The 26,870-nt window shown below is 31.5% G+C and overlaps 13 protein-coding genes and 1 non-coding gene across 14 annotated transcripts; 8 read left to right on the top strand and 6 right to left on the bottom strand.

The window, feature by feature from the left end:
• Nucleotides 1–485: 485 nt before the first annotated feature.
• Nucleotides 486–2,123, bottom strand: VVS1 (Vvs1p; the record flags this gene model as incomplete). The annotated part of the gene is made up of 1 exon (XM_046080003.1): nt 486–2,123. One exon carries the CDS (start codon nt 2,121–2,123, stop codon nt 486–488), a length of 1,638 nt encoding a protein of 545 aa, XP_045937325.1.
• Nucleotides 2,124–3,024: 901 nt separating this feature from the next.
• RPL28 (60S ribosomal uL15 domain-containing protein) lies at nt 3,025–4,142 on the top strand (the record flags this gene model as incomplete). Its single annotated transcript, XM_046080004.1, has 2 exons — nt 3,025–3,073; nt 3,676–4,142. The coding sequence occupies 2 exons, from the start codon at nt 3,025–3,027 to the stop codon at nt 4,140–4,142; spliced, it is 516 nt and encodes a 171-aa protein (XP_045937326.1).
• Nucleotides 4,143–4,751: 609 nt separating this feature from the next.
• SCDLUD_001034 (HD domain-containing protein) lies at nt 4,752–5,441 on the top strand (the record flags this gene model as incomplete). The annotated part of the gene is made up of 1 exon (XM_046080005.1): nt 4,752–5,441. The coding sequence occupies one exon, from the start codon at nt 4,752–4,754 to the stop codon at nt 5,439–5,441; it is 690 nt and encodes a 229-aa protein (XP_045937327.1).
• A 200-nt stretch (nt 5,442–5,641) lies between these two features.
• Nucleotides 5,642–6,964, bottom strand: ALG7 (UDP-N-acetylglucosamine--dolichyl-phosphate N-acetylglucosaminephosphotransferase; the record flags this gene model as incomplete). Its single annotated transcript, XM_046080006.1, has 1 exon — nt 5,642–6,964. The coding sequence occupies one exon, from the start codon at nt 6,962–6,964 to the stop codon at nt 5,642–5,644; it is 1,323 nt and encodes a 440-aa protein (XP_045937328.1).
• A 685-nt stretch (nt 6,965–7,649) lies between these two features.
• On the top strand, nt 7,650–9,531 carry SEH1 (Seh1p; the record flags this gene model as incomplete). The annotated part of the gene is made up of 2 exons (XM_046080007.1): nt 7,650–8,601; nt 9,119–9,531. Coding segments are annotated over 2 exons (954 nt in total). The 3' UTR covers nt 9,121–9,531.
• Nucleotides 9,532–9,660: 129 nt separating this feature from the next.
• On the bottom strand, nt 9,661–12,849 carry ISW1 (chromatin-remodeling ATPase ISW1; the record flags this gene model as incomplete). The annotated part of the gene is made up of 1 exon (XM_046080008.1): nt 9,661–12,849. The coding sequence occupies one exon, from the start codon at nt 12,847–12,849 to the stop codon at nt 9,661–9,663; it is 3,189 nt and encodes a 1,062-aa protein (XP_045937330.1).
• A 405-nt stretch (nt 12,850–13,254) lies between these two features.
• RRT2 (diphthamide synthase) lies at nt 13,255–14,373 on the top strand (the record flags this gene model as incomplete). Its single annotated transcript, XM_046080009.1, has 1 exon — nt 13,255–14,373. One exon carries the CDS (start codon nt 13,255–13,257, stop codon nt 14,371–14,373), a length of 1,119 nt encoding a protein of 372 aa, XP_045937331.1.
• Nucleotides 14,374–14,737: 364 nt separating this feature from the next.
• LSG1 (ribosome biogenesis GTPase LSG1) lies at nt 14,738–16,672 on the top strand (the record flags this gene model as incomplete). The annotated part of the gene is made up of 1 exon (XM_046080010.1): nt 14,738–16,672. The coding sequence occupies one exon, from the start codon at nt 14,738–14,740 to the stop codon at nt 16,670–16,672; it is 1,935 nt and encodes a 644-aa protein (XP_045937332.1).
• Nucleotides 16,673–17,050: 378 nt separating this feature from the next.
• SCDLUD_001040 lies at nt 17,051–17,412 on the top strand. The gene has a single exon (XR_006829185.1). It is a non-coding gene; the product is annotated as a snR82 (small nucleolar RNA).
• Nucleotides 17,413–17,607: 195 nt separating this feature from the next.
• SCDLUD_001041 (M20 family metallopeptidase) lies at nt 17,608–19,320 on the bottom strand (the record flags this gene model as incomplete). The annotated part of the gene is made up of 1 exon (XM_046080011.1): nt 17,608–19,320. The coding sequence occupies one exon, from the start codon at nt 19,318–19,320 to the stop codon at nt 17,608–17,610; it is 1,713 nt and encodes a 570-aa protein (XP_045937333.1).
• Nucleotides 19,321–20,042: 722 nt separating this feature from the next.
• Nucleotides 20,043–21,809, bottom strand: SCDLUD_001042 (M20 family metallopeptidase; the record flags this gene model as incomplete). Its single annotated transcript, XM_046080012.1, has 1 exon — nt 20,043–21,809. One exon carries the CDS (start codon nt 21,807–21,809, stop codon nt 20,043–20,045), a length of 1,767 nt encoding a protein of 588 aa, XP_045937334.1.
• Nucleotides 21,810–22,259: 450 nt separating this feature from the next.
• On the top strand, nt 22,260–22,985 carry USE1 (SNAP receptor USE1; the record flags this gene model as incomplete). Its single annotated transcript, XM_046080013.1, has 1 exon — nt 22,260–22,985. The coding sequence occupies one exon, from the start codon at nt 22,260–22,262 to the stop codon at nt 22,983–22,985; it is 726 nt and encodes a 241-aa protein (XP_045937335.1).
• Nucleotides 22,986–23,104: 119 nt separating this feature from the next.
• Nucleotides 23,105–24,523, bottom strand: ENP1 (snoRNA-binding rRNA-processing protein ENP1; the record flags this gene model as incomplete). The annotated part of the gene is made up of 1 exon (XM_046080014.1): nt 23,105–24,523. The coding sequence occupies one exon, from the start codon at nt 24,521–24,523 to the stop codon at nt 23,105–23,107; it is 1,419 nt and encodes a 472-aa protein (XP_045937336.1).
• A 492-nt stretch (nt 24,524–25,015) lies between these two features.
• Nucleotides 25,016–26,524, top strand: SRM1 (Ran guanyl-nucleotide exchange factor; the record flags this gene model as incomplete). Its single annotated transcript, XM_046080015.1, has 1 exon — nt 25,016–26,524. The coding sequence occupies one exon, from the start codon at nt 25,016–25,018 to the stop codon at nt 26,522–26,524; it is 1,509 nt and encodes a 502-aa protein (XP_045937337.1).
• Between the last annotated feature and the right edge of the window lie 346 nt (nt 26,525–26,870).

A 26,870-nucleotide genomic window follows, 5' to 3' on the forward strand; every position in this document is an offset into this window, starting at 1 on the left:
TTCTTTTCTTTTGTTTTTTTTTATCAGTATTTTACTATATAGAGATTATTAAAATGGTTACAATTGAACCACACTTTTATGACTTTTTTTCAAGGGTTGGGTATTATTTATAATTAGAATAAAGTTTTTTTTTTTTAAATTTGGAGCCGATTAATATTAACTGATTCAAGATTGAAAAAAAAAAAAAAAAAAAAAAAAAAAAAAAAAAAAAAAAACAGAAAAAATGATAAAAATAAAACTGTTACATGCGTGATTGTTCTGCAAATTATTCTTAAAGTTCATCCAAGCAACAAATTACGTACATCATCAGACTAAAAAATGAAAATGTGTCAAAATATAAATATTACTGACTTTCTACCACTTTTTTTATTCAAAGAATACCAAGAATAATATCAATAATCACATAGTATAAAAATACTACTTAAAAAAAAAAAAAAAAAAAATCTAAATATAACTTTAATAAACTATACGTAATATATACATTATTAATCCCATAATCCAACCTTTGTACTTCTCCCCTTTGTTTCAGGGAATCTATAGTATACGAAAATAGAAAATAAAAAGGCTACAACACCAAATATAATAAAAATTGGACTTATCCCAATAATAGAATCTAAAACAGGGAAACCATAGGCTACAATAAAAACTGCAATCCAATTACAAGTGGTTCCATAACTTTGTGCAGCTCCAATAGCTTCGTCCGGTGTTAATTCAGAAATAACTAAAAAGGGTATGGGTCCCATACCAATAGCAAAAACACCTATATACAAAAATGTAAAAAAAATCAACAATTGTGCACTATTGGCCTTTAGTCCATATGAAATGAAAAGTGATGAAAGCCCCATGGAAAATGAAGATCCAATTAATAATGGTTTCCTACCCCATTTATCTATGAGGGGGGATGAAGCAAATGTCACAACAACGTTCAATATCGATATTCCAACGTTAACAATAATTGCTGTGTTCCCCTCGCTAACCAAGTCTCCTATAACTTTAACTCCATAACAAATAATTGAATTAATACCAACAAATTGTTGGCCCATTAATATCATTGTAATCATAAACCTGGATTTGTTGTAATGGTTTGATTTAATATATTGCCACATACTAATCTCCTTGATTTCTTCATTTTCTTCAAATTCCCGATTTGAATGTGCTGATACCAAAGGACTAGTGGATCTTGCATGCAAACTTTGGTAACTTGAATCTTTCTTGTTGTTTTGCTTAGTATTGTTTGCAGGTGATGGTCCCAACATTACTAAGTTACTATTGCTACCGTTATTGTTGTTCTCATCTTGTTGTTTGGACAACTGTGTCCTAGACACACTTCTCACACTTAGCCATTCATTAATCTCATTTCTTGTGTCTGCTCTTGTTCCACCTCGCAATCCACGCAAAACATCTTCCGCTTCGTCCAAATACCCTCTATTAACGAGCCATTTTGGAGATTCATGCACTTTAAACAATAGAATAAAGTTAATGGTGGCTAGTATGACCCCCACAAATAAAATATTTCTCCATTGATTTATAGTTGCCCACTTTAAAGATAGCACCTGTGTCAATAATATACCCAAATTAATGCTAACTTGATTCATTGAGCCTAGTGCCCCCTTTAAATTATTGGGTGCAATTTCCGTTAATAATAGTGGGGTAACAACAACACTACTTCCAGCGGCTAGCCCACAAGTTAATCTTCCAATTAAAAACTGCGTAAAACTATTGGAAAACGTTAGTAACAAACTTCCAAGTATACTTAAAAATGCATTGAAAAAACTGATTTTCCGTCTACCATGAATATCAGCTAGCACACCGGCGTACAAGGACCCAAATAGTCCACCAATAGAAAATACTGAAGTTATTAAACCTATTTGCTGCTCACTCATTGCTACGCAGTTTTTAAGTCCCAAAGAATAATATAAGGGATCTGACATTGCATTATCGGTGCCAGTAGTATGACATGACAAAACTGATTGTGGAGCATTCAATTCTGCCATGTGGTAACCATACTGAAGCGAACCGAAACATGCTACAATTGTTGCGAATAACAATTTGTTTGTGACGCTTTTTTCCTTAGGGGATTCTGGACGTCCATATGAAGATGGTAATAAATTAGTATCTGCCATTTCTTTTTTTTTTTTCTTTTTTCCTTCTTTTTTTGTATTTTTCTTTTTTTTTTTTTGGAACAGAAGATGGATTATTAAAGTGTATAGCTGTTTTGTATAGAAAATTGAAATTTAATTATACAGGAGATATTTACAAAAGATAATTATGGTTGTATCTTTTTTATCTTTTTTTTTCTTATAATATAGTACTTGCTAGACAAAAAAAAAAGGCTTAAGATTACAAACACACAAAACTTTTTTTATTTTTTATTTTTTATTTTTTATTTTTTATTTTTTATTTTTTTAAGGGGCGTAAAAGTTAGGAATGAAAAGTCAGTTGTGATATCAATTAGGGTAAAAATGCTATTTAAATGTTTTAGGGTTTTAAACTTTTGTGTTGGTGATTATAAAAACTAATTTATGGCATTGCATCCGTACCTTCTAAATACTGTTTTGTTTTTGAAATAAAAAAAGCGAAAAAAAGAAGAAAAAAAGAAAAAGAAAAGGAAAAAAAAACAGAAGGAAAAATACTTTTATTATCGTGCCATAATAAATTCATATACTTTGCAACTAAGTTCTTACAAATGACTGCATAAAAAAAAATAAAAAAAAATTTTTTTTTTAATTCAACTTTACTTTGTTAGTTAGATAATCAATAAATTGAAAAATATTTAAAAAAAAAAAGTTTTTTTTTATTTTCATTTTTTTTTTTATTTTCTTTTTTTTAAATATATTTAGAGTTGAGATATATTTAATACTTTTTTTCTTTTTCCTCGATTCATCTTACGTATTGTGATTTTTTAAGTTCAATTCCTCTACTTTTTTCTTTTAATAGCCTCATCTCTCTTAATATCCTTTTTTTTTTTATTAAAACAGAAAAAAAAGGAATATCAAAGTAGAACTCCAATCAAATCTATTAGAAATGCCAACTAGATTAACTAAAACCAGAAAACACAGAGGTCACGTCTCAGGTATGTAGTTCCATATTGAATATACAGATTAATACAAAGATTCAATTCAAACCTAATTCATTTAGGATAAAAAGGAATGAAAGAACCAAGATGTGTGCTGATGTGATGTGCTCAATTAAAGAAAACAAATCATTAATTTTGTATAGGTTTAAATATCGATTGCGTGTGATTGTAGAGAAGAGGATATGTTTACATGGATTATATCATTAATTATTGAATCGTACCACTTTATTGGCTATTCAAGGGTTTCAAAATTTTTTTATAAATTTGTTCTGGGATTTGTTCATTTAAGAGACAACGTCTTTAGACTTTGAGTACTAAATATATTTTGCGACTCGTTTATGAATATGTATACATCAAGTTTTTATAAACCAAATTACGCCTACCAGTTCTAGTCATTTTTATCTTGGACTTTGGATTTTTTTTTTGTGGTGGGATGAGGCTTATTTTATTTGGTGTATTTTAGTTTCTATGCTTCTCTACTTTTACGCTTTATCTTTGTTTGAACTGGGGCCATCTTTTAATTGACGCACTCGTTCAGTACATGCTTTGGACAGTGAAAATATTTTTTTTCAGTTCATTTTGTGATTGTTTTTACTTAGTTACAACGAACCAAAGATTACTAACAACCTTTAAAATATATATATATTTTTTAAACTTTGATACAGCCGGTAATGGTAGAATCGGTAAACACAGAAAGCACCCTGGTGGTAGAGGTATGGCTGGTGGTCAACATCATCACAGAATTAACTTGGATAAATACCATCCAGGTTACTTCGGTAAGGTTGGTATGAGATACTTCCACAAACAAAAGAACCATTTCTGGAGACCAGTTTTGAACTTGGACAAGTTATGGACTTTGATTCCAGAAGAAAAAAGAGATGAATACATTAAGTCTGCTTCCAAGACTAATGCTCCAGTTATTGACACTTTAGCTGCCGGTTACGGTAAAGTTTTGGGTAAAGGTAGAATTCCAAATGTTCCAGTTATTGTCAAGGCCAGATTTGTTTCCAAATTGGCTGAAGAAAAAATCAAGGCTGCTGGTGGTGTTGTTGAATTGATTGCTTAAATTAAATGAAACTTTAAAAGTTTTTTTAGAATGTACTTTAATTTTTGTAGTATAATTGGTTCTATTCTTTATGGTTATAAGTAAAACTATGTAAAAATGTTTTAATTATGTAATCAACTTTTAGAATAAATAATTCAACTTTTTTTTTTTTTTGTAGTTTTGATAAGCTATAAGTGTGTCTTGTTATTTTTAACTGAGTGTTGGTTAAGTACGTTAAACTCATTTGATATCAGTATTAATTAATTCCGATAGAAAGAAGAGTTGGAATTTTTTTTTTTTTTTTTTTTTTCTCTTTTCTTTTTTCTTATTTCTTTTTCCCGGTAAAACCTCGAAAGGTTTTTTATTTTTTTTTACTTGCATCTCTTTCTTTTAATCGTGTATTGTTTTCTTTTTATAATTATTTAATTATATCACATATCATTTTCCAACTAGTCAAAGAAACACATTTTTCACTAAACTTTGTCTTAAAAATCATCTTAGTTAGGAAATCAGTTATAACTTTTTGTCTGTCAACCTAGCATATACTTTTTTCCCCCCTTTTTATCTACCTTCATGTTTAAAAATTATAGAATAGTTAAAAACATTAATATAACAAAAAGGTATTTCACAATGACTACATCAAACAAAACAAATATTGCTACGCCTAATGAACCATCAAATATTTGGAAACCAGAAGATCATATTCCACCCGAATTAAAAGAGTCCTTTGGCCTATTATCCAAATCCACTCCAGCAAATTATGTAATCAACTTTTTACATATTATCGAACAGTTAAAAATTCAAAAAAGAACGGGATGGTTAGATCACAATATAAATGATTGTGAATCGATTGCAGATCATATGTACAGAATGGGTGTTACTTGCATGTTACTGAAGACACCGGGCATAAACAGAGATGCATGTGTGAGAATTGCTTTGGTTCATGATATGGCAGAAAGTTTGGTTGGAGATATCACTCCGCATGATTCCATCAAAAAAGCTGAAAAGCATCGTAGAGAATTTGATACTATCAAGTACATTACTGAAAAACTAGTTGAACCTTATAATAAAGAGGCTGCCAAGCAAATAGAGGAAGATTGGTTGGCCTATGAAAACATTTCTTCTCCGGAAGCTCGTTTTGTCAAGGATATAGATAAATTTGAGTTATTGGTTCAATGTTTTGCTTACGAGAAGAGATATGGTAAAACTGATTTACAACAGTTTTGGGGTGCTGTGAAAAGTATTAAAACTGATGAGGTCAAAAGTTGGGCTCAAGATTTGTTGAAACAACGTGAAGAATTTTTTTCCAAACAAAAGTAGATAAGCTAGTTGATCATTACACAACGCTTGCTATCTTTGCTGTATTTTTTCTAGCTGTAAATTAGAAGTCAACAGAGACAATAATTGTACTATTTGAAATTATGTATAATGTACATATATAGAGGCTAATTTAATACTAAAATATTCAAACAAAAAAATATAATAAAATATAATAAAATAAAATAAAACATGTGCAGGTATCATATAATGGTCCATAAATTATCATGTTTAAAAATAAACGCACCAATGACATGTCTTGTAACAATGGCCAACAAACCAATAATAAACTGAATTAAAAGAATTCTTTGGCATAATTTATCTTCCCTTAATGGGCCGGACCAAACTAAAATCAAATTAATCAACGTCATGTTGGTACATGATTTAACCTCCCCATTTTTCTCATCAAATTCGAGATCAATTAGTCTTAATAAGTATAATAATTTTAGCATAACTTTGGCAATAGGCTTAATCCTGATTGCCTCACCTTTTTCATTAATCAATAAATTGGCCCTAGATGGATATAATAATCCGTCATTTTCATTAAATTTGGGCATTCTATGTCTAGGACATGGAACTAACCCAAATAATTGGGGAACACTATAAATAAAGTTGAAAATTTGGGGTAAAAAAAATAATAGGGTTGTTTTTGAGAAATGGCCCAAAATACCGCAACAGGCAAATACCATGCCTGCAAAATAACAAAATGTATCTCCAACAAATACCTTTGCTGGAAACTTATTATAGTGATATAATGCCAATGAGACACCTAATAACTGAATAATTAGAACAGCAGACATCATATGAGAGTGTTTAGAAGCCTCATTGATACCATTGATTAAAAATAAACCATCATTGATAAGAAAGATGATACATAACACTATTGTTTGGCCAACTTCTAAACCATTGACACCTGCTAAGATATTAATGGAATTTGGACAGAAAATAGAAACACAGCCCATATAAGCGTAATATCCCCATTTCAAATCTATAAACTGAGGGAAAGGGGTGATCATAGCGCTAGTGGTTGGCTTGAATGTAGAAAAAATCTTATAAATAAAGGGAGGAATCGTTACTGTAGTCACACCGAAATCAACATAATAGACAACTAGAAGTGGAATGGCCGCAAACGCAGGTAAGAAAAATTTGTGTCTCCATCTTAAGTCAAACAAATCATCGGCTATACCTAACAAAAGAATACTTTCTAAGCATAAAACAGCACTTAAAAATTCACACAATTTACGGTGTGGAAAGAAATGCACGACTGCGGGTTCTTTTATGGAGAGCAAATCTTTATAAAACAAAATTGGGATGTCACAAAACATCATTAAAATAAAAATTGTAGCTGGAATAGCTCCGATTGTTTCTGGAATAATTGGTTTATCTCTTTTGGAAAGATCTTTTCCAAATAGACCAATTTTAACAAATTGTTGGGAAACTCTTGGTATCAGCCATAATGTAGCTAAGTACCCAATGGCACCACTTATTGTTGATACTATTAGTGGGAATCCGGTATTGGCATCCATTGCTGTGAACTCTTTCGATTGTATCTATATATATATATTTAATCTTTATTTTTTTTTTTTTCTATTTATAGATGTATATATATGTATATATAAGCGTGTCTAGAGAAAGAAAAGAAAAAAAAAAAAACTAGGTTTTTTTCAGTCACGACACATAAAATGATTAGAAGTTAAATAGAATTTTTTTTTTTTTTTTTTTTTTTCCTTTAAAGTTCGAGCAGTTAGAGGAAATAGGAGCTATGTAGATTTTATTTTAAAAATTAATAATAAATTAGGGAAAAATCAAACTTTTCAATTAATAAAAACGCACATGGTTTAATAATTCATATACCAGTGATTTTTTTCTATTTAAAAGTTTCAGAAACCAAAATCTAAAAATTGAAAATGAAGAAAAGAAAAAAAAAAAAAAAAAAAATATACATATTTTGCTGGTACTTACACTTCTCGGACAAACTATTTCTCGGACTTATTTATTTTTTCATTTTTGCTATTTTTCGATCCTGAGTTAAATTCACCTAAAAAAAAATAAATTGATCAACAAGCAAAAGTTAAATGCGTTTTTTTTCCTTTTTTTTTTTTTTTTTTCTTTTCTTTTTTATTACGTAAATTGTTGAAAGTTAAAAGTAGTAAAAAACTTATCTACTCTCACATAGATCCAAGTAAATAAATATATATATATACATACAATATGATACCCTTCATTTCTGGACACGAAGATCTTATCCATGATGTAGCTTACGATTTTTATGGAAGACATTTAGCAACGTGTTCAAGCGATCAGCATGTTAAAGTTTTTAGACTAGATAAAGAAACAAACGAGTGGATTCTAAGTGATTCCTGGAAAGCACATGATAGTTCAATAGTAAGTTTAGACTGGGCCTCGCCTGAATTTGGCAGATTAATTGTAACGGCATCTTATGACAAGAAAATTAAAATCTGGGAAGAAGACCCCGATATTCCAGAGGGAAGCGGCAAAAGATGGATCAATGTAACTACATTAAATGATTCTATTGGCCCATTATTTAGTGTCAAATTTGCGCCTAGTCATTTTGGTCTACGTATAGGATGCATTGGGAATGACGGGATCCTTAGAATATATGATGCTTTAGAACCATCAGATTTGAAGTCATGGACAATTACCAGTGAGCTTAAAGTTTTGGCTACACCGCCAGCTTCTCATTTACAAAGTGATTTCGAATTGGTTTGGTGCCCTAGTAGATTTTACCAGGAAACAATTGTTTGTTGTGCATTAGACCAAGGATTAATATATCAACGTAATAAGGAGGGTAAGTTATTTTTGGCTGCGACCTTACCTGGGCATAAGGGGCTAATCAGGTCGGTTTCTTGGGCCCCAAGTATAGGCAGAACCTATCAGCTAGTTGCTACTGGCTGTAAAGATGGGAATGTTCGTATTTTTAAAATAACAGATCATAATAAGTATATAGCTTCAAATTATAGTGGTAATGGAGACAATGAAGCAAATAATTCTACAATTGCTGTTGAATTGATTGCTGAAAAGGATGATCATAAGGGCGAAGTATGGTCAGTATCATGGAATTTAACTGGGACTGTTTTAAGTAGTGCAGGTGATGACGGTAAAGTGCGTTTATGGAAATCTTCATATTCAGATGAATTTCAATGTATGAGTGTAATTACTCCCCAAAAAAGGTAATTTATTTTAGTGACTATACGTATATGTAATCTCATTTTTTTTTTTTTTTTTTTTAATTATAGTAAAAAGATAAATTATTCATTTCGTAGTTGTTATTGGTTTTTGTTAAAGATTGTTGTTGCTACTTGAAATCTATCTCAAGTTGATATTTTTTTATAGCGGTTAGATCCGAAGATAAACCTGTATATTAAGAAAACTTGCAGAAACGTTTTTTTTTTTTTTCTTTTTTTTTTTTAATCAATTTAGATATGCAAGTTTTATAGTTTAATGGAATATTTACAGCTTGGAATTGTACAAAATACTATAATATTATAACGGTGTTATTAGTATTTAAGGTATAACCATTAAATTCCTCAGTCTATAAAAGTAAAAATAAAAAAAAAAATAAAAAAAATAAAAAAAAAGGAACAAAGTAAATATGTCTGATTTTTACAAATTGACTCCAATAGATTCTAAAAGCGAACCATTCCCATTTTCACAATTAGAAAATAAGGTTGTGTTAATAGTAAATGTAGCATCTAAATGTGGATTTACTCCACAATATGAAGAACTCGAGGAATTGTACAAAAAATATCATGAAAAAGGTTTGGAAATATTGGGATTTCCATGTAGTCAATTTGGCGAGCAAGAACTGGATACTCAAGAAGAAATTATTAATTTTTGTAAGTTAAATTATGGTGTTACTTTTCCAATTTTACAAAAGATTAAAGTTAATGGAGTAGATGCAGATCCTGTTTATACCTACTTGAAAGCTCAGAAACCTGGTCTATTAGGGTTCAGAGGTATTAAATGGAATTTTGAAAAATTTTTAATAGATAAAAAAGGTATTGTATTCAAAAGATACTCATCGGTTGTAAAACCAACTTCTATTGAAGGTGATATCGCAGCTCTGTTATGAATTTACCATATAAATATTTAAAAAAAAATAACGTGAAATGGAAAATAATTTCATTATAAAATAGTCATTTATATAATATTATATATATATATATATGTAAACTTCCAAATCGCTGAAATACAATGGGAGCTATTTCTTGATTTTTTTGGTTTTTCTTGAATATTCAAGATCTTCATTTACAATTCTACTCTTCAAATCATCAGTCATCGTTAGTTCAGTATCAAACTCTTTTTCTGTGTATTGCAACAAAACTTGGCATCTTCTGGCAATTTCAGAAGCAGTTCTACTTTGGAAGAAATAATCCATAAGAAATAAAGGTGATTCACTGATCTCTTTTTTTATCAGAGAAGATGCGTTTGGTGTATTTAAACCATGCTTGAAGGACATGATCAACAAAAATCTATCCTGGTCCAAAGAGTACATCCTCTTACTTGGAGCTGAGCTAGATGGATATGTAATCTTCATATCTTTTAGTGGATTTTTATATTGAGAAAGTTTTCTACGTAATGCTTCTTGTTGAAGTTGTGTCCGCTTGATTTTATCCTCTTCGGCTTCGATATTTTTAACAATTTTTTCAAAATTATCAATCCTATTAATATTATTCCAAAATGAATTTGAATATTCTCTAACTTCCTCTTCTGTCTTAGTTTGTTCCAATTCTTTGGCAATGGCCTTTATTGAACAACGACCGTGTCTTCCTGAGGCTGCTAAAAACTTTCTAAACTCTATTTTGTTCCAAGTAATAAACCCCATTGATTTTAACCGCTCTTTTTCAGCAAGTTCTTGAACGCTTAAAGGTTGAGCATTTTCAATAGCATTTTGTAAAATTTTTAATTTGGCTTTCTCGTCTTGTTCTTGAAATTCGTTACAACTATAAGTTAGTTTCAAATCGTCTACAGTAGGAACACAATTGTTAATCTTACTAGTCCATAATCTTTCCCTTTCTAATAATAATTTTAATTTCGGTGGCAATAATTGGTGGTTAGGTAAATTTGCTGGTCTAGGCATCTTATGTTGACTTGGCGGCTTTGGTGTAGATGCATTATTTTTCGGATTCAAAACATCTCTATAATATTCATCAATAGAATAATTGGTGTTACGTTCACGTCTACTGCTAACACCGTTTTCATTGAAAAGAGTCAATGGATCGATAATATTTGTATCTGCAGCTTTTTTCTGAAAACTTTTCCCATTCCATTCATAGGAATCGTCCACTTGGTGTGAAAATTTCTGTAAATCATCCAACCCTAGATTAGAATATTTTTCATTCAAAGCTCTGGTTTTCTTTTCAGATTCAGCTAACAGTTCATCCAAAGAAAACTGTTCCCCATCTTCATCATCAACATCAGCACTTTCACCTGTAGTAGCATTGTTGAAAACATCTCTGGCACCAAATTGAATCATGGATAATAAATCATCTTTATTTTCACCAGAAGTTTTCCTTTTTTCAAAAGTGGTTCTACCTTGCTGGATAACTAACTGATCCAATCTCAATTTCTGAGTGGCCCTCTCCAAAATTTTTTCTTCGACACTGTTGCTGGTGACAAATCGAAAAACTTTAACTTGTTTCTTTTGTCCAATTCTGTGAGCTCTATCCATTGCTTGTAAATCGGCTTGTGGATTCCAATCTGAATCATACAAGACAACAATATCAGCACTGGTTAAGTTGATACCTAGGCCACCTGCACGTGTTGTTAACAAAAATATAAATTTTTTAGAACCTGGTGCGTTATATTCATCGATTGCTTCAATTCTATCTTCATGTGCAGTGGAGCCATCAATTCTGCAATACTCGTAATTTTTGAAGTAACAATAATCTTCCAAAATATCTAATAGTCTGCTCATTTGGCTGAAAATTAAAATTCTCGAACCTTCCTTTTGGAATTTCTCCAATAGTTTATCCAAAACCTTTAATTTTGCACAATTGTCTATCAAATGTTGATCAGTGGTAAATGGTGGGCCTGGTTCAGCACCGTCAAACAAATAAGGATGATTACAACATTTTCTTAGTTGCATCATAATGTTTAGTAATCTAGTTTTTGTTTCTTTTTTCCCAGAATTGCCATTGACTGCATCGATATCCCTTTCCAAAATACGTCTATACCAACTTTTTTGCATCCTAGACATGCCAACGTACAAATTCAATTCCTTTTTGGGTAGTAATGACTTTTCAACATCACTTTTCACACGGCGTAATAGAAATGGACTCAAAATCGCATGAAGTTGTTTGACAATTTTATCTTGATCAGCAGCAGTTTTTTCATTACCATCAACACTTTCATTAGCATTGCCACCAAACCACTCATCAAAGGCAGTAGAGTCTGCAAAGATGTCGGGTAATAAAAAATTTAATAATGCCCATAGTTCATGTAAGTTATTTTGTAATGGAGTACCGGTGATTAATAGCCTATTTTTAGAAGTGAATTCTCTAATGACTTGGGACAGCATTGACTCTTCGTTCTTGATTCTATGGGCCTCGTCGATAACAATATATTCCCAATTAAACTTTCTAAATGTAGCTTTTTCCTTTATAACAATTTCGTATGAAGAAATTACTACGTCGAATTTGCATGCCAATAACCTATCTTGAACCAAATTTTGCCTTTGCTCTTTGTCACCTTGTAAAATGAAAGCATCCACATCGGGAGTCCATTTATTAAATTCCCTTAACCAGTTATTCAAAGTGGATTTGGGAGCAATTATTAAAAATGGACCTGGTTTTTTTTCTAGATATCTAATGTATCCTAAAAAGGAAATTGTTTGTAAAGTTTTACCTAAACCCATTTCATCAGCCAATATGCCACTTAAATTATGCCTATGTAGAGAAACTAACCAGTTTAAACCTTGAATTTGGTAAGGCCTCAATTTCCCATTAATGTATAGTGGTGATTCTGTAAAAATAATTTCATCATCTACATCGTCTTCATAGTCTTGTTCCTTTGTTTCTTTTGTTTCTTCCTTTAACAATTCTTTGTCTTCATCATGTTCACTTAACCTAGATCTATGAGTGAATCCTTTGGTGCCCCCATTTTTTAGCTTATTTGACAACAAAGATGGATTTTCGTGAGATAAATTACTTAATACTTGTTTATATTGTTCGTCTCCTGAATCAACTTTTCTATCCAAGAACTGTTTAAACAGAGTACTAATTTCTAATAAATACTTGAATCTTTTAACAGTAGCTGCTACATTTACCTCCTTTTTCTTGTAAGACTTGCCGTTAAAATTGTTTATTAAATATTTGGTTTTTCTGTATTCGAGAAGTTTAGCGGGCAATCCAACTTGGAAACTTTTTAAATTTAAAGTGTATTCATCCATATTAGAAAACAAATTATCGAACTTTTTTTTTTTTTTTGTATTTTATGATGGATCGTTTTTATTTACTTTGATTAATTAATTTGGAAAGAGGCAAGTTGAGTACAGTGTAAAGTATTATTTGTGAAAATATAACAATAAACAATTTTTTTTTTTCATTTTCTCGACAGCTGAACAAAATGAAAATTAAAAAAAAAAAAAAAAAAAAAAAAAAAATGCCAATTTTATTCGTTGCTTTTGCTTTATTGAGAAAAAAAAAAAAAATGTATATTTTCTAAACATGCAATTTGAAAATATTTTATCTATTTATGAAATTAAAAGGTTATCAAAGATCAGCATCTAATATATTTAAAGTTTCCATTAAACAAACTGATTTAAATACGTTAAGGTTAAATAAATTGATATATAATGCAGGAAATATCTGATTTAAGGGAAGAAACAATTGTTGAATACCAGGCAAAAACAGAGAAACCACCCTGTTGCTTACAAATATTGTGCAATAATAAATATATTTTGGTAGGTACTTATGATTTAAATAAGAACACTGGGTTCAGGAACGGTTCGATAGATATATATGAATATCCTGGTTTAACACTGTTGCACAAAATACCAACGTACGGTGCTATACTAGATTTGAAAATATCTTCACATGGTGACAGGTCAATAATGATAACTGCACATTCTACAGGAAATTTAATGGTTTGGAAAATTAACTATGACATCAGTTCATTTAATGTTACTGAAATGTTAACGCTACAGGCAAATTATCAAGTTTTCCATTCGGATACTTTAATAACTTCTTGCCATTTCTCACCATTGGAACCGCAATTGGTCTTATGTACTGCTACCAATGGCAAAACAAAATTACTTAGAATTGATAAAACTCCATGTGAATCTACCACAAGAATAGTTCAAGACGAAAAAATTACCAGTATTAATGCGCTTTCCTGCGACACATTAGAATCGCAACATTCATTAGAATGCTGGATAGGCGAATTTGGTAAAATTTCACCTTTAACTAACGTAGTTTTTACCGGTGGGGATGATTCAAAACTAATAGCCCATGATTTAAGAATGAAAAACGAGATATGGAGTAACGAAGGTAGGATTCATCAGGCAGGTGTGGTAAGTATCAAAGCTAGTAGCGAAACTTTCAGGGTTAGTGCTCCAACATCTTTGATTACAGGCTCTTATGACGATCACATAAGAGGGTTTGATCTACGAATGTTGGGAAAAGATCAAATTTATCCAGGAAAAATGCCAGTTCTAAACATGTTTGAAAAAGGATTACATGGTGGTGTTTGGAGATTATGTGAGTCACCAAAAGATATGAATCGATTGCTTGTTTGTTGTATGTATAATGGTGCCAAAATTGTAGAAGTGGAGAGTGATAAAAAAACTTTTGAAGAAATGCAGTATGTTAAAAAGGGTCATGATTCAATGTGTTACGGTGGTGATTGGTCTTCAGAATTTATAGCAACATGCAGTTTTTACGACAATTCATTGCAAGTTTGGCACACACTATGAGTATATGTGTGTATAATTTAGCATCAACAAATATTAAAGGGAAAAATTAAAATAAAAACATACATCTACATTAAAATTTTTTATCTTATTAATAGCATCAATAAATTAAAAATCCTTTGAACGTTTCTTTTTTTTTTTTCTTTAATTTTTTTTTTTTTAATTTTTTTTTTTTTTTTTTTTTTTCTTTAATTTTTTCTTTTTGTTCATTTTTCTTGGTTATGAATTCAACGAAATCACAAATTTTTATTAGAGAAGACTAAAAAAAAAAGTAAATCTATCTTCCTTTAATTCGATAGTGTGAAATACTTTTATTGATAAGTGGAAAAAAGAAAATAAAAGAATCATACACAGATAACATACAGCTATGCCTCCAAAAAGACCAGAACCAAAGAAATGGAAAGCTCCCAAGGGTCCAAAACCTATTCAAAGGAGAAATAAAAACACGATTGGCTTAGGTAAAGCCCTCCAATATGCTCGTTCCAAAGAAAATTCCATTCAAGTTTTGCCTGATGGAGAAGTACAATTTACAACTGATAAGCATGAAGCTAACTGGGTTAAATTAAGAAGTGTTACGCAAGAATCAGCGTTAGATGAATTTTTAAGTACTGCAGAACTAGCTGATAAGGACTTTGCTGCTGATAGACATTCTAACGTTCAGATAATCAGAATGGATAGCAGTGTGGATAATGCGTCTAGTCAAGGTTTCATGATGACCAATGAACAAAAAAATAAACTAGATGCCAAACAAAGGGAACATGCGAAAGAATTGATTGTTCCTCGGAGACCGGCTTGGTCCAAATCTATGACAAGATATGAGTTAGAAAAATTGGAAAAGGAAGCATTTTTGAATTGGAGAAGAAAATTGGCCATGCTACAAGAAAATAATGATGATTTGCTATTGACCCCATTTGAGAGAAATATTGAAGTTTGGAGACAACTATGGAGGGTCGTTGAAAGATCCGATTTGATCATTCAAATTGTTGATGCCAGAGATCCATTGCTATTTAGATCTGTTGATTTAGAGAGGTACGTTAAGGAGGTAGATGAAAGAAAACAAAATTTACTATTGGTGAATAAAGCTGATTTATTGACTCGTAAACAGAGGATTACGTGGGCCAAATATTTTATTTCTAAAGGGATATCCTTTAGATTTTTCAGTGCTGCCATTGCTAATGAACTTTTGGAAAAAAGAAACGAATTTGGGGATTCGTATGTCTTTGAAAAAGATTTTTACGAAGATTCTAAAGATACTGACGGGACAGAAGAAAATCTTGAAGCCTTACTTTCGGAAAAAATCAAAATTTTGAAAATTGAACAATTGGAAGAATTATTCATTGAAAGTGCTCCCAAAGAACCGTTACTTCCTCCATTGCCGGGACAAGAATCCTTGATTCAAATTGGTCTAGTCGGTTATCCAAATGTAGGTAAATCTTCTACAATCAATGCCTTAGTAGGTGCAAAAAAAGTTTCAGTTTCTTCTACACCAGGGAAAACCAAGCATTTCCAAACCATTAGATTATCTGATAAGATCATGTTGTGTGATTGTCCGGGTTTAGTTTTCCCTAATTTCGCTTATGACAAGGGTGAATTGGTTTGCAATGGTGTTTTACCTATCGACCAATTACGGGAATATATGGGGCCTTGTACTTTAATTACCCAAAGAATACCGAAATACTATTTAGAGGCCCTTTATGGTATACATATTCAAGTAAAATCTGCGGAAGAAGGTGGCAATGGTGAAACTCCAACTGCGCAGGAGTTATTAGTTGCCTACGCTAGAGCTCGTGGTTATATGACTCAAGGATTTGGGTCTGCTGATGAGTCAAGAGCCAGTAGGTATATTTTAAAAGATTATGTTAATGGTAAACTATTATATATTAATCCACCGCCGCATTTAGAAGACGATACTCCTTTCACTAAAGAAGAATGTAAAGAATTTAACAAAGAATTGTACACCTTTAGTAATTTACCTATTAATAGGAAAGAACAATTGTTAGAAGCTGCTAAACATAAGAATTTGAGTACCCTTGATTTGGCTCGTGACTTGAATAATTTAACTTTTTCTGCCCATATCGGTGCCGATGGTGATAAGGAGGCTAAAGCAATTACACACGGTGGTAAACAAGCAGCATTATACAATGCAGCTGATGATTTAGATAAAGAATTTTTCAAAATGAATAATCTTGAGGGTGTGATGTCTACTCCTTTCCATCTTCAAAAACTACAAGGGGGATCTTCCAAAAAACATAATAAGAAGAATAAGAAGGGTAAAAAAAAGGCTACTATGTATGATTATTGATGGAGTAATAAGGAAATAGATAAAGAGCATTAGGTATATATAATATTTTAGCACATTGTATATACATTTATTTTAGTTTTTTTGAGAATTGTTTAATAATTGATATTTGACAGAAAGAAAAGAGAGAAAAAAAAAAAAGAAAAGAAAAAAAGCCCTATTTGTAAAAGTTTGTCTTTTTTATTATCATTCTCTACTTTTAATTTTTTTTTTTTAAAAAATTTTTTCCTCTTTTTTTATTTTTTTATAAGAAATTTATCATTTTTTTTAAACCATTTCATGTCACTAATTTAGAATCTTTTCCTTAATTACAGATCCATTATTAAATTTTCTTAAAAGCTTTGTCAACTTTTTGTGTTATAGAGAAAAAATAAAAACTTCAAGGCTCTTAACACATTTCGACCTGCTCAATAAGTTTAGTGTTTCGATTATAAAAATTTTATTAGTTTGAATGCTCGTGGAAAAGAGTTAAATCTAATATTTCTGTTTTCGTAGTTATTATTATTAGCTTTGGAGGGTTTTCCTTTAGGGCATTGGTAGTATTTTACTGTGAGAACCTTAAGGATTTATTTGGTTTCTTTTCTGCTTTTCTTACAAAAGAATTTTATAATCAAACATTACTTTTTTACCCCCACGCAATGAGAAGTAAGCTCAAGTAGCCTAGAATAATGTAATCTGCCCCTTTCGCTAACAGCAACTGATTTCCCATAGTTTGTAGTTTGATAGTAGGTGGGCATACAAGTTTGACTCAATATATATATATATATATTGATCATCCAATATTTTCCATGTATCTTGTTTTTAAAGTATTTTATATAAAAAATTATATATATATATATATATATATATATCATCAAATATTATCATTTAGAAAGAGGGGGAAAAAAATTTTTTTTTCTTCTTTTTTGTTTTTGATCAAAAGGAAAGAGTCATACACCTCAAGTATATTTATCGATATTACCAATAATTTGGTAGACAAACGCCAAACAAGAAATGATAGACTTGCCAGTTGTTTTTTCGTCAACTGTGTGAGCATTAGAACCATTTACATGTAAAGAGCCAGAAAATCTGTAAATACGTTTGGTTAAATCCCAAAAGTACTTAGTATCAGTGTTACCCGTTGTTAAGGATGGTGCAACGTAGACTTCAGTGTTGTTACCAAAAAATGAACTGCTATAAGTGTTAACAATTGTACCAGCTATAATCTCCCACATTTCGTCGCCGGCAGTGGGCGAAATTGGAGCCGGCTCCAGTTCACCCCTGACAACAACAACAAATTCACCGTTTTTACCGCTCTTGAGCTCGCTGGCATTACTTGATCTTTCTAGTTTAATACTTAGATCATATTTATCGGCTACCTCACTGACCAAGTCCAAAATATGATCTAAAGTCTCGTTGACACTCGAGTTGATATTAATTCTATTATTAACCAATACGGTAACTTGTTCAGGCAAAGCGTTAGCCTTAACACCACCTTTAATAATATCAATAGCTTGGGAAGTTCTGAAAAAGTATCTGTAACCCAAGTGATTGTTAACAGCGTTAGTTAGTTTGCCCAATCTACCAGATTTAAAACCTTTAGTAACATCACCAAAGAAAGATTTATCGTATAAAGCGCGGCATTGGACGGCTTCCAAGGCTGGATTATTAACAGCTATGGATGGGTCATACGGATTTTTTTCTAGCAAATAATTTAACTCACTAATGATGCCAATGGAAGTGTGGTCCGGAGGAATCGAGGAATGTCCACCCTTTGTGTTTAATGTAATAATAGCATCTAAATAGCCCTTTTCGGCAGTAACTGGGCTACCAATAAAACCATTATCGCCCAAATACCCAGTTTCGCCACCTTCATCGATCAAGCCGTATATGCTATCTGGGCCATATCTTTCCAAAATGAACTTGGCAATTGCACTTGCGCCATCAATACCGCCTCTTTCCTCATCGAAACCATACGATAACAAAATAGGCCTTTTACTGGGCTCCCAATTAGCAGCAATCAATAATTCCAAAGCTTCCAAATGAGAAATCAACAATTTTTTAGTATCTGTAGATCCTCTGCCATATAAAGTGTCGGTTTTCTTGTCGTAATGACCGGAAAATGGAGGGTACGTCCATCTGGACACAGTGCTTGGATCAAATGGGACAACGTCTTGGTGTGCCATCAATAAAAATGGCTTAGAGTCCTTTGGGATATGTTTTGGATGCCAAGTCAACAATAATCCGGCACCGTTAATTTTTTCTACAATAAATTTAGAATAGACCAGCGGGAAAGTCGACTCCAAATAAGTGTGAAGTAAACTAAAATTTTTATAGTTTGGATCGTCTTTCAATGGAATGGATAAGTCTGGTGGTGGTGTTTCGTCATATATTTGGGTGGGAATTCTAATGGCACCTGCTAGTTTTTCGATAACAGACAATTGGTAATCTTTATTTTCGAAAATTAAATCTAAAGAACCTTTATAAGCTGGTTTCAATGGTCCATAACTCTTGCAATCTTGACATTCTGGGATTTCTGATGATTTAGTAAAAAAAACAAAAAACAATATCAACAAAGCAGCAATTGTAGCCAAGCCAATACTGATCTGTTTTTTTTTGGCCTTTAGCTTATCTAAAGCGTCTTGAGCATTTATTGGGATATATCGAGACATGGTGGTGATGGTGGCGTTGTTGTTGTTGTTGTTTTTGTTGTTATAATCTTTTTTTTTTTCCCTGGATATAATATATATATATTATGTAAATATGAGCTAATATAAAGAGAAACAGGAATACAGTTGAAAAGCCCTAACAACTTGGTGTTGTATAATAAGTAAGGGAAACAAATTATAAATATAAAAGGGTGAATGAGTAAGAATAATATCTAGTATAAAATCTTTCCGTTTATATACTTTTTATTTATTTTTTTTTCTTTCCTTTTTCGTCTCTTATTTTGTGATTGTATGGTAGTGTTAATACTTACATAGCAATATCAATAAATTGAAAATTAATTTTGGTTGTTTATTTTTTATTGTGTAAAGAATAAAATGAAATAGATAAATGCTTTATTTTAAGGGTGAGATAAGGCAGAAACCCACTGCCTGCTCCCTTATAAACAATAATGAGCAATTTCAACCAAAAAGTTAAAAGAAAAAGTCAAAAAAAAAAAAAAAAAAAAAAAAGCCAAGTAGGGGAAGAGCGCACTCGTTTATAACACCGCTAATACAAAAAAAAAAAAAAAAAAAAGAAAAAAAAAATTAAAAAATAATCCATTTCTCGGTAATATCCCCTCATCTTTTTACCGAACTACGATTACAAATATAACTTTGTCTTATTAAAGACCTTCCCCTCTACACATAGAAAGAAAAAAATATAGTATTTAGATAACTATGTAAGATTAAGAAGATAATCTATCTACATTGGTAATCAATTGATAAAAAAAGGCAACTCCAGACATTAACGTTAAACCACCAGTGGTTTCATCAACTGTATGTTCATTTTTATCTCCAGCTGATGTTAAAGATCCTCTAAATCTATAAATTCTATTTGTCAAATCCCAATAAGATTTTGTATCGGTATTCCCTGCCATTAAAGATGAAGTCACCAACACTTTATTATCTGTACCATTCTTTTTTTTTCCCTGAAACAATGGCTGTTGATAAGTGTTAACTACTGTACCAGCAATAATGTTCCACAATTCATCGTCACCAGTTGGTGATATAGTGGCTGGCTCTAAAGGATCCATTAACTGAACAACAAATTCGCCATTTGAACCTTCCTTCCTAGGTGCTGAAATGTGAGTCCCATTTTTATGCTCTACATTAACACTGAAATCATATTTCTTGGCAATTAATAAAACATTTTTTAAAACGTGACTTAAAGTTTGATTAACTGTTGAATGAATACCAATTCTATGATTTAATAATACTGTAACCTGTTCTGGTAGTGCATTGGATTTGACACCACCATACATTAAATCCAAAGCTTGAGAAGTCTTGAATAAAAATTTATAATTTGGGATATTATCCACGATCTTGCCGATTTTAGATACGCGACCATCTTTGAAAGCGTTCTTCAAGGCTTTGTCATTGGGAGAATCGGAATATGTACTGATACATTGTAACATTTCCAAAGCAGGATTATCCAAGGTGATGACTTGCTCATATGGAGACTCCTCAATTAACATATTTAATTCGCTCATAATTCCTATTGAAGTATGGTCTGGTGGAATCGAGGAATGGCCTCCTTTGGTATTCAAAATTAAGACTGCATCCAGGTATCCCTTTTCGCTAGTTGGTATAACAGCTACAAAGTCACCATCATTTTCCATTTGTTCCACACCGTCGCCTTCATCAATAATTCCATATAAGCCATTCTTACCATATCTTTCAAGCAAGACTTGACTAATTTGGGCCGCGCCATAGGTGCCACTAGCTTCTTCGTCAAACCCGTAGGCAATTAATAAAGGTCTTTTGGTTGGTTCAAAGCCATCAATAATTAATTTTTCAATGGCTTCCATTTCACTAATTATCATTTGTTTCGTGTCACTGGAACCTCGTCCATATATTAAATCCTTTTCCGGATCGTAAATTCCTTCAAAGGGGGGATGGGTCCATTTAGATATAGTGCTTGGTTCGACTGGAACCACATCTTGGTGTGCCATTAACAACAAAGGTGGTGCAGAGGCAGTGGTTTCTGATGACCAAGTCAATAGTAAGCCTAAGCCGTTAATTTTTTCAACTTTTAACGTTTTGAAAACATGAGGGAAACTATCCTGTAAAAAATCATGAAATTTGGTGAAATTAGCCCAGTTAGGATCTGTTGTTAAATTAGACTTTAAATCTGGTGGTGGTGTTTCATCATATATTTGGGTTGGAATTCTAACTGCATTGGTTAATTTATCAACAACTGTCAATTTATATTTTTTGTCATACAAGATTTGGTCAAATGATTTTTTGAATGTTGGTACAATTGGTGAGTACAAACCGCAATCGTTAAACGCTGGAATTAAATTATTTTTTTTAGATGTATCTTTAATGAAAATAGAAAATATTGAGGCAAAAACGACAACAACTAATAAAAGACCCCTAATTTTTTTTAAGTAGTTCTTTTTTCTCGAGGGACCAGGAACACTAATTGGTAAATAAGATGATGAAGCAGTCATTTTATATGAATTACTCTTTATTTTTATTAGTTTATTTATTACCAATTATTACTAACATTTGTAGTACTTTAAGAAAACAAAAAAAAAAGGTAAATTCCCCTGTTTTGTCTTTATCCAAAAGATTCACAAGTTACTTAAAAGGTTGTAGTCTATGAATGATAATATTAAAAAAAAAAAGCCAATTTGTTCTTATCAATTCTTTTTTTTTTTTTTTTTTTTTTTTTCTTGTCTAAGGATTATTTTCTACGACAGTATTTCTTTTTTTTTTTCCTTTTAATGAAAGCAAAAAAAAAAAAAAAAAAAAAAAAAATGTTAATCAATAAGCTTGAAAAATCAGCTAGATTGGCAACTGTAACACTACTACAACTTTTACCGCTTTAACATTTGTTTTAGTAAAACTCAAAAAAATCACACCACAAAAAGTTTTATATAACCTATATAGACAGAGCAATGGACAGCTCAGTAGAAACCCAACTAATTGCTCAATTTAAAAATTTACAAAACAATAGCGAGGAAATTATCAGCAGTGATAATGACGATAATTTCATAAAGTATTTACTTGGAACTAAAATAAAATCAAATATAACAGTATTAAGGGAACAAGCAGTAGTTTCTCAAAACTTATCACAATACCAATTACAATATTCTGCTTTGAATTTTGATTTAAGTTTATATTTAAACAAGATATCTTCTAATCTGGAAACTAAAGCTGATATACAAGAAACGGCTGTCAGAAATAAAGAAGAAACTGAAACAGTAGAAACCATAATTAGTAAAGAAGACCAAGAAAGTTTCAAAAAAGAAGATTTAAAATCACTTAGGAAAAGACTATTTCATCGAAATACAGAATTTGAAGATAACAATAACAACAATAATGATATTGTGGAGGAAACCAACCAACAGCAATTAATTGATGAGTTGGGTAAATTAACTTCCACTCTAAAACAAAATGCGCAAGAGTTTAACAAACAATTGACTGAAACCGACTCGGATGTGTTAAAGAAAACAGAACAGGGGTTAAGTTCTACATCAGCACAAGTACGTAGTTTGGGTACTAAATTAGGTCAATTCAGTAAGTCCAAATTAGGTATCATGTTTTATTTAACATGTTTGATATCTATGTTTGTAGGATTGTTATTAACATATGCAATTATTAAAATATTTCCAGAATTGTAATTATTACCAATACGTTCTTAAACACACAAAAAAAAAAAAAAAAAAATTAAACAAACTTTGACATATATTATTTTTATTCAGCATATATTACATATACACATATATATGTTAAAACCCTATCAAATTATATCTAGCATTAGATCATCATCCTTAGATGTTGGTTCCGTAACAAATTCTCTACTATTACCAGCCAATAATTCTCTCCTAATTTCTGGACTAATATCTTTATGATTTCTTTGACGAACTGTTTCTATCAAGAAATCACGTTGGTCTTCAGTAATATCATTTTTATAGCGTTGGGCAAAGGCTAAAAATGCCTTATGCCATACAACCGGCAAAACTTGAACCGACCCTTGAACTTGTTGTCCATCAACAAAGTTTCTAAATTTCATAAAATAGAAAACACAGTCATCAACAGTTTGGTATGGCAAAGCATATTTTTTTTCCAATAAAACTCTAATAAAAACAGTGGCTGCTGGCGAAAATGGTTGTTGGACCAACCAACTCAAGGCTGCAGAGGAATGTAAAATGGGAACACTGACTTTTTGTAAGACACTTGCAGCAATTACAGCTTCTCTAACATTACAACGTTGGTCGACTAATGGGAAAAGGAAACCTTTGAAAAATGCAGATGGCTTATATAATGACTTTTTCAAAGCTCTATAAGTATGATAATTGACATTATGTTTTTCAGTATTTTCGATTTCCATTTGGAAACGTGGTAATAAGACAATATTAACAAATTTTGTAGCTTCTTTGGCTGTTAAGTTGGAAACAAACAATTTGGTCGCTTCATAGACAATATTTGGAGACCATGCATCTGGATTGGCAACGTACAAGACATCTTGCCAGTTATGTAATGTCGGAATAATCTTAAATAGTTTCGGTAGCTTTCCATGAGTCCAAGTAGTTAGAATTTCCCCCACAGTAATATAAGCCTTAATCAATTTTGGTGGTAATGCAACACCTTCTTGTATCGGACCAGATCCACTGTTTGTGTTGAAGGTACCCCCGTTCTCAGATGGTATGTTTTCAGCAGCTGCAGCTTCTTTTTCCCTAATTGCTGCCATAATTTTATCAGCCAAATTGAATGAACCAGTTAACGAGTTGAAATCAGAAGATGTTTTGAAATAGTCATCGAACATGGCGGCATCTTCTTCGCTTATCTCTACTAATTCTTCTCCATCTTCATATTCCCCTTCATAATCTTCTTCATTGAACTCTTCCTCATATGTTTCAGCATCTGCATCTTCCTCTTCATCATCTTCAACTTTAAAACGAGCGATGGATGATAGCTCATTTTTTTTAGTTTTTGATTCTTCCTCGACTTCCAATTCGTCTTGTTGCTCTTTGGCTAATTGCAAAATCTTTCTACTTTCTCTAGCATCAACATAATCTTCATCTTCATATTCTTCTTGTTCATCTTTGTTATTAGGTATGGTGGATTTTTTTTGGACTTTCAAGTTACCTTCATGTGCACTTAACTCATTTAGTAAAGGATTGTGCCTTGTTTGCTTTCTATTGGTTGCTTTACCCATTAGTATGTTTGGTTGATTAATTATTTGAGTCTATAGTTGGCTGTTGTATTTTAATACAATATGAGGAGGGGGGGGAAGAAGGATGGAAAAAAAGAGAGGGAGAAAAGAGAAAAAAAGAAAAGAAAAGAAAAGAAACAACAACCATTGTTATAAAGAATAGGATCTTGTTGAAACTTAAACCTAAATTTGTAAATTAAACTTTTTTTTTTTTTTTTGAAATAAAAGCACTGAAAAAAAAAAAAAAAAAAATAAAAAAAAAAAAAAAAAGAAACGACCATATAGTGCCGTGTTTAGTGACATCTTTCATAGGGCTCTCGACAACAACAACAACTACAAAAAAAATATAAATATATATACATATATATATATTTAAACTTTTGACAATACACTTCCATTCTTTGCAATACTTTAATTCCCACTCCATTCACCTTTATTAAAAAATTCAAGGCCATCGATCAATAGCAAAATTGCTTATAATAAGAGTAAAATAAAATGAAAAGGTCAAATAGCAGTACAGGTAGTTCAAAGGCTGTCAGGTCCCATAAAAGGATAAGATCTGTTCACTTACATTCAACATTAAACAAGAATTACAATATAATCAATTCTCAAGATGACTATAAACATATGTATATTTCAGCCAAACCATTAGACATTTTTGTTTGGGGTACTGGTTCCATGTGTGAATTGGGTTTGGGTCCAAGTCATAAAAACAAGGAGGTTAAAAGACCAAGGTTAAATCCATTCTTACAAAAAAATATCAATGCAAATGACGATAAAGCAGGGGGGAAAGTACCATTTATAGTATCCTTTTGTTGTGGTGGTATGCATACCATTGCACTAACCGATGATAACAAAGTGTTGACCTGGGGAACCAACGATGCTGGTGCTTTGGGCAGGGATACTAGTGATGCCAAAGAACAATTGAAAGATATGGATGAAGATAACAGTGACGATGACGATGATGGAGATTTGAATGATTTAGAAAGTACACCAATGGAGGTTGAAGGTTTACCATCCGATACCAAAATTGTCCAAGTCATTGCCACTGACAATTTTTCATGTGTTTTATATGAAACTGGCGATATTTTCTGTTGGGGTACGTTCAGATGTAACGAAGGTATTTTAGGATTATATAAAGATGAAATTAAAATCCAAACCAAACCGTGGAAATTACCATTAGCTTTCACCAGAGGTAAAAAAATTGTTCAACTGGCTCCAGGTAAGGATCATGTGTTATTTTTGGATGAGTGTGGTATTGTTTACGCTTGGGGTAATGGACAACAATACCAATTGGGGAGAAAGGTTTTGGAAAGATTTAGATTGAAAACTTTGGATCCTAGACCATTTGGTTTAGATAATGTGAAATATATATCCAGTGGTGAAAACCACTCTTTTGCCTTAGATAAAAATGGAGATCTTTATGCATGGGGCTTGAATCAGTTTGGTCAATGTGGAGTTAGTAAGGAGGTTGAAGATGGCGCCTTGATTACTGTTCCCACTAAAGTTTTGCTACCAGAAGACGCTGGTAAAGTTAGTATGGTTGCCGCTGGAGAGCACCACTCTTTGGTATTAATGGAAAATGGTGATTTATATGTTTTTGGTAGAATCGATATGTTTGAAGTTGGATTGGATATTAAATCTGATAAAGTTCCAAAGGAAAACTTGTATGAAGATGTGCATGGCAAGATAAGAGCTGTTCCAGTTCCCACTAAAATGCCAAATGTTAAGCCTTTTAAATATGTTGCAAGTGGTTCTCATCATTCTCTGGCTATAACCACAGATGGTGTTGTATTCAGTTGGGGTTTTGGGGAGACATATGCTGTTGGATTGGGACCAAGTGGCGATGATATCGAAATTCCAACTAGAATCAAAAATACTGCAACAAAAGATCATGATATTATTTTTGTCAGTGGTGGTGGACAATTTTCATGCTCTGGTGGTATAAAGTTGAGCGATGAAAAAGCTGAAGAAAGAGAGAAAGCATATGAAGATGAAGATTGAAATGTGGAATTTTTTTTTTTTTTTTTTTAGTTGATTTATTTATTATTTTTATTAAAAAGAAAAGAAAAAGGGGAAGGAGGAGTGGAGGAGTAGAAAAGTAAAAGTCAAAAGTTAATAATATATGTAGAAATAATGTTATTCGTATTTTATGTTTGTTTTAATATTTTTATATCCATTTTTATTTTTATTTTTATTTTATTTTATTTTTTTTTTTTTTTTTTTTATTTTATTTTTTTTTCCCCTGGCAAAAAGAAACAAATAAAAGCGCACTAACACTGTGCATTCCTGAGAAAATTATTATTGTCAAATTACATCGAAATACTACATATATTACATAAGCACACTA

Source organism: Saccharomycodes ludwigii, chromosome I, assembly GCF_020623625.1.
Source record: "Saccharomycodes ludwigii strain NBRC 1722 chromosome I, whole genome shotgun sequence".
NCBI lineage: Eukaryota > Fungi > Ascomycota > Saccharomycetes > Saccharomycodales > Saccharomycodaceae > Saccharomycodes > Saccharomycodes ludwigii.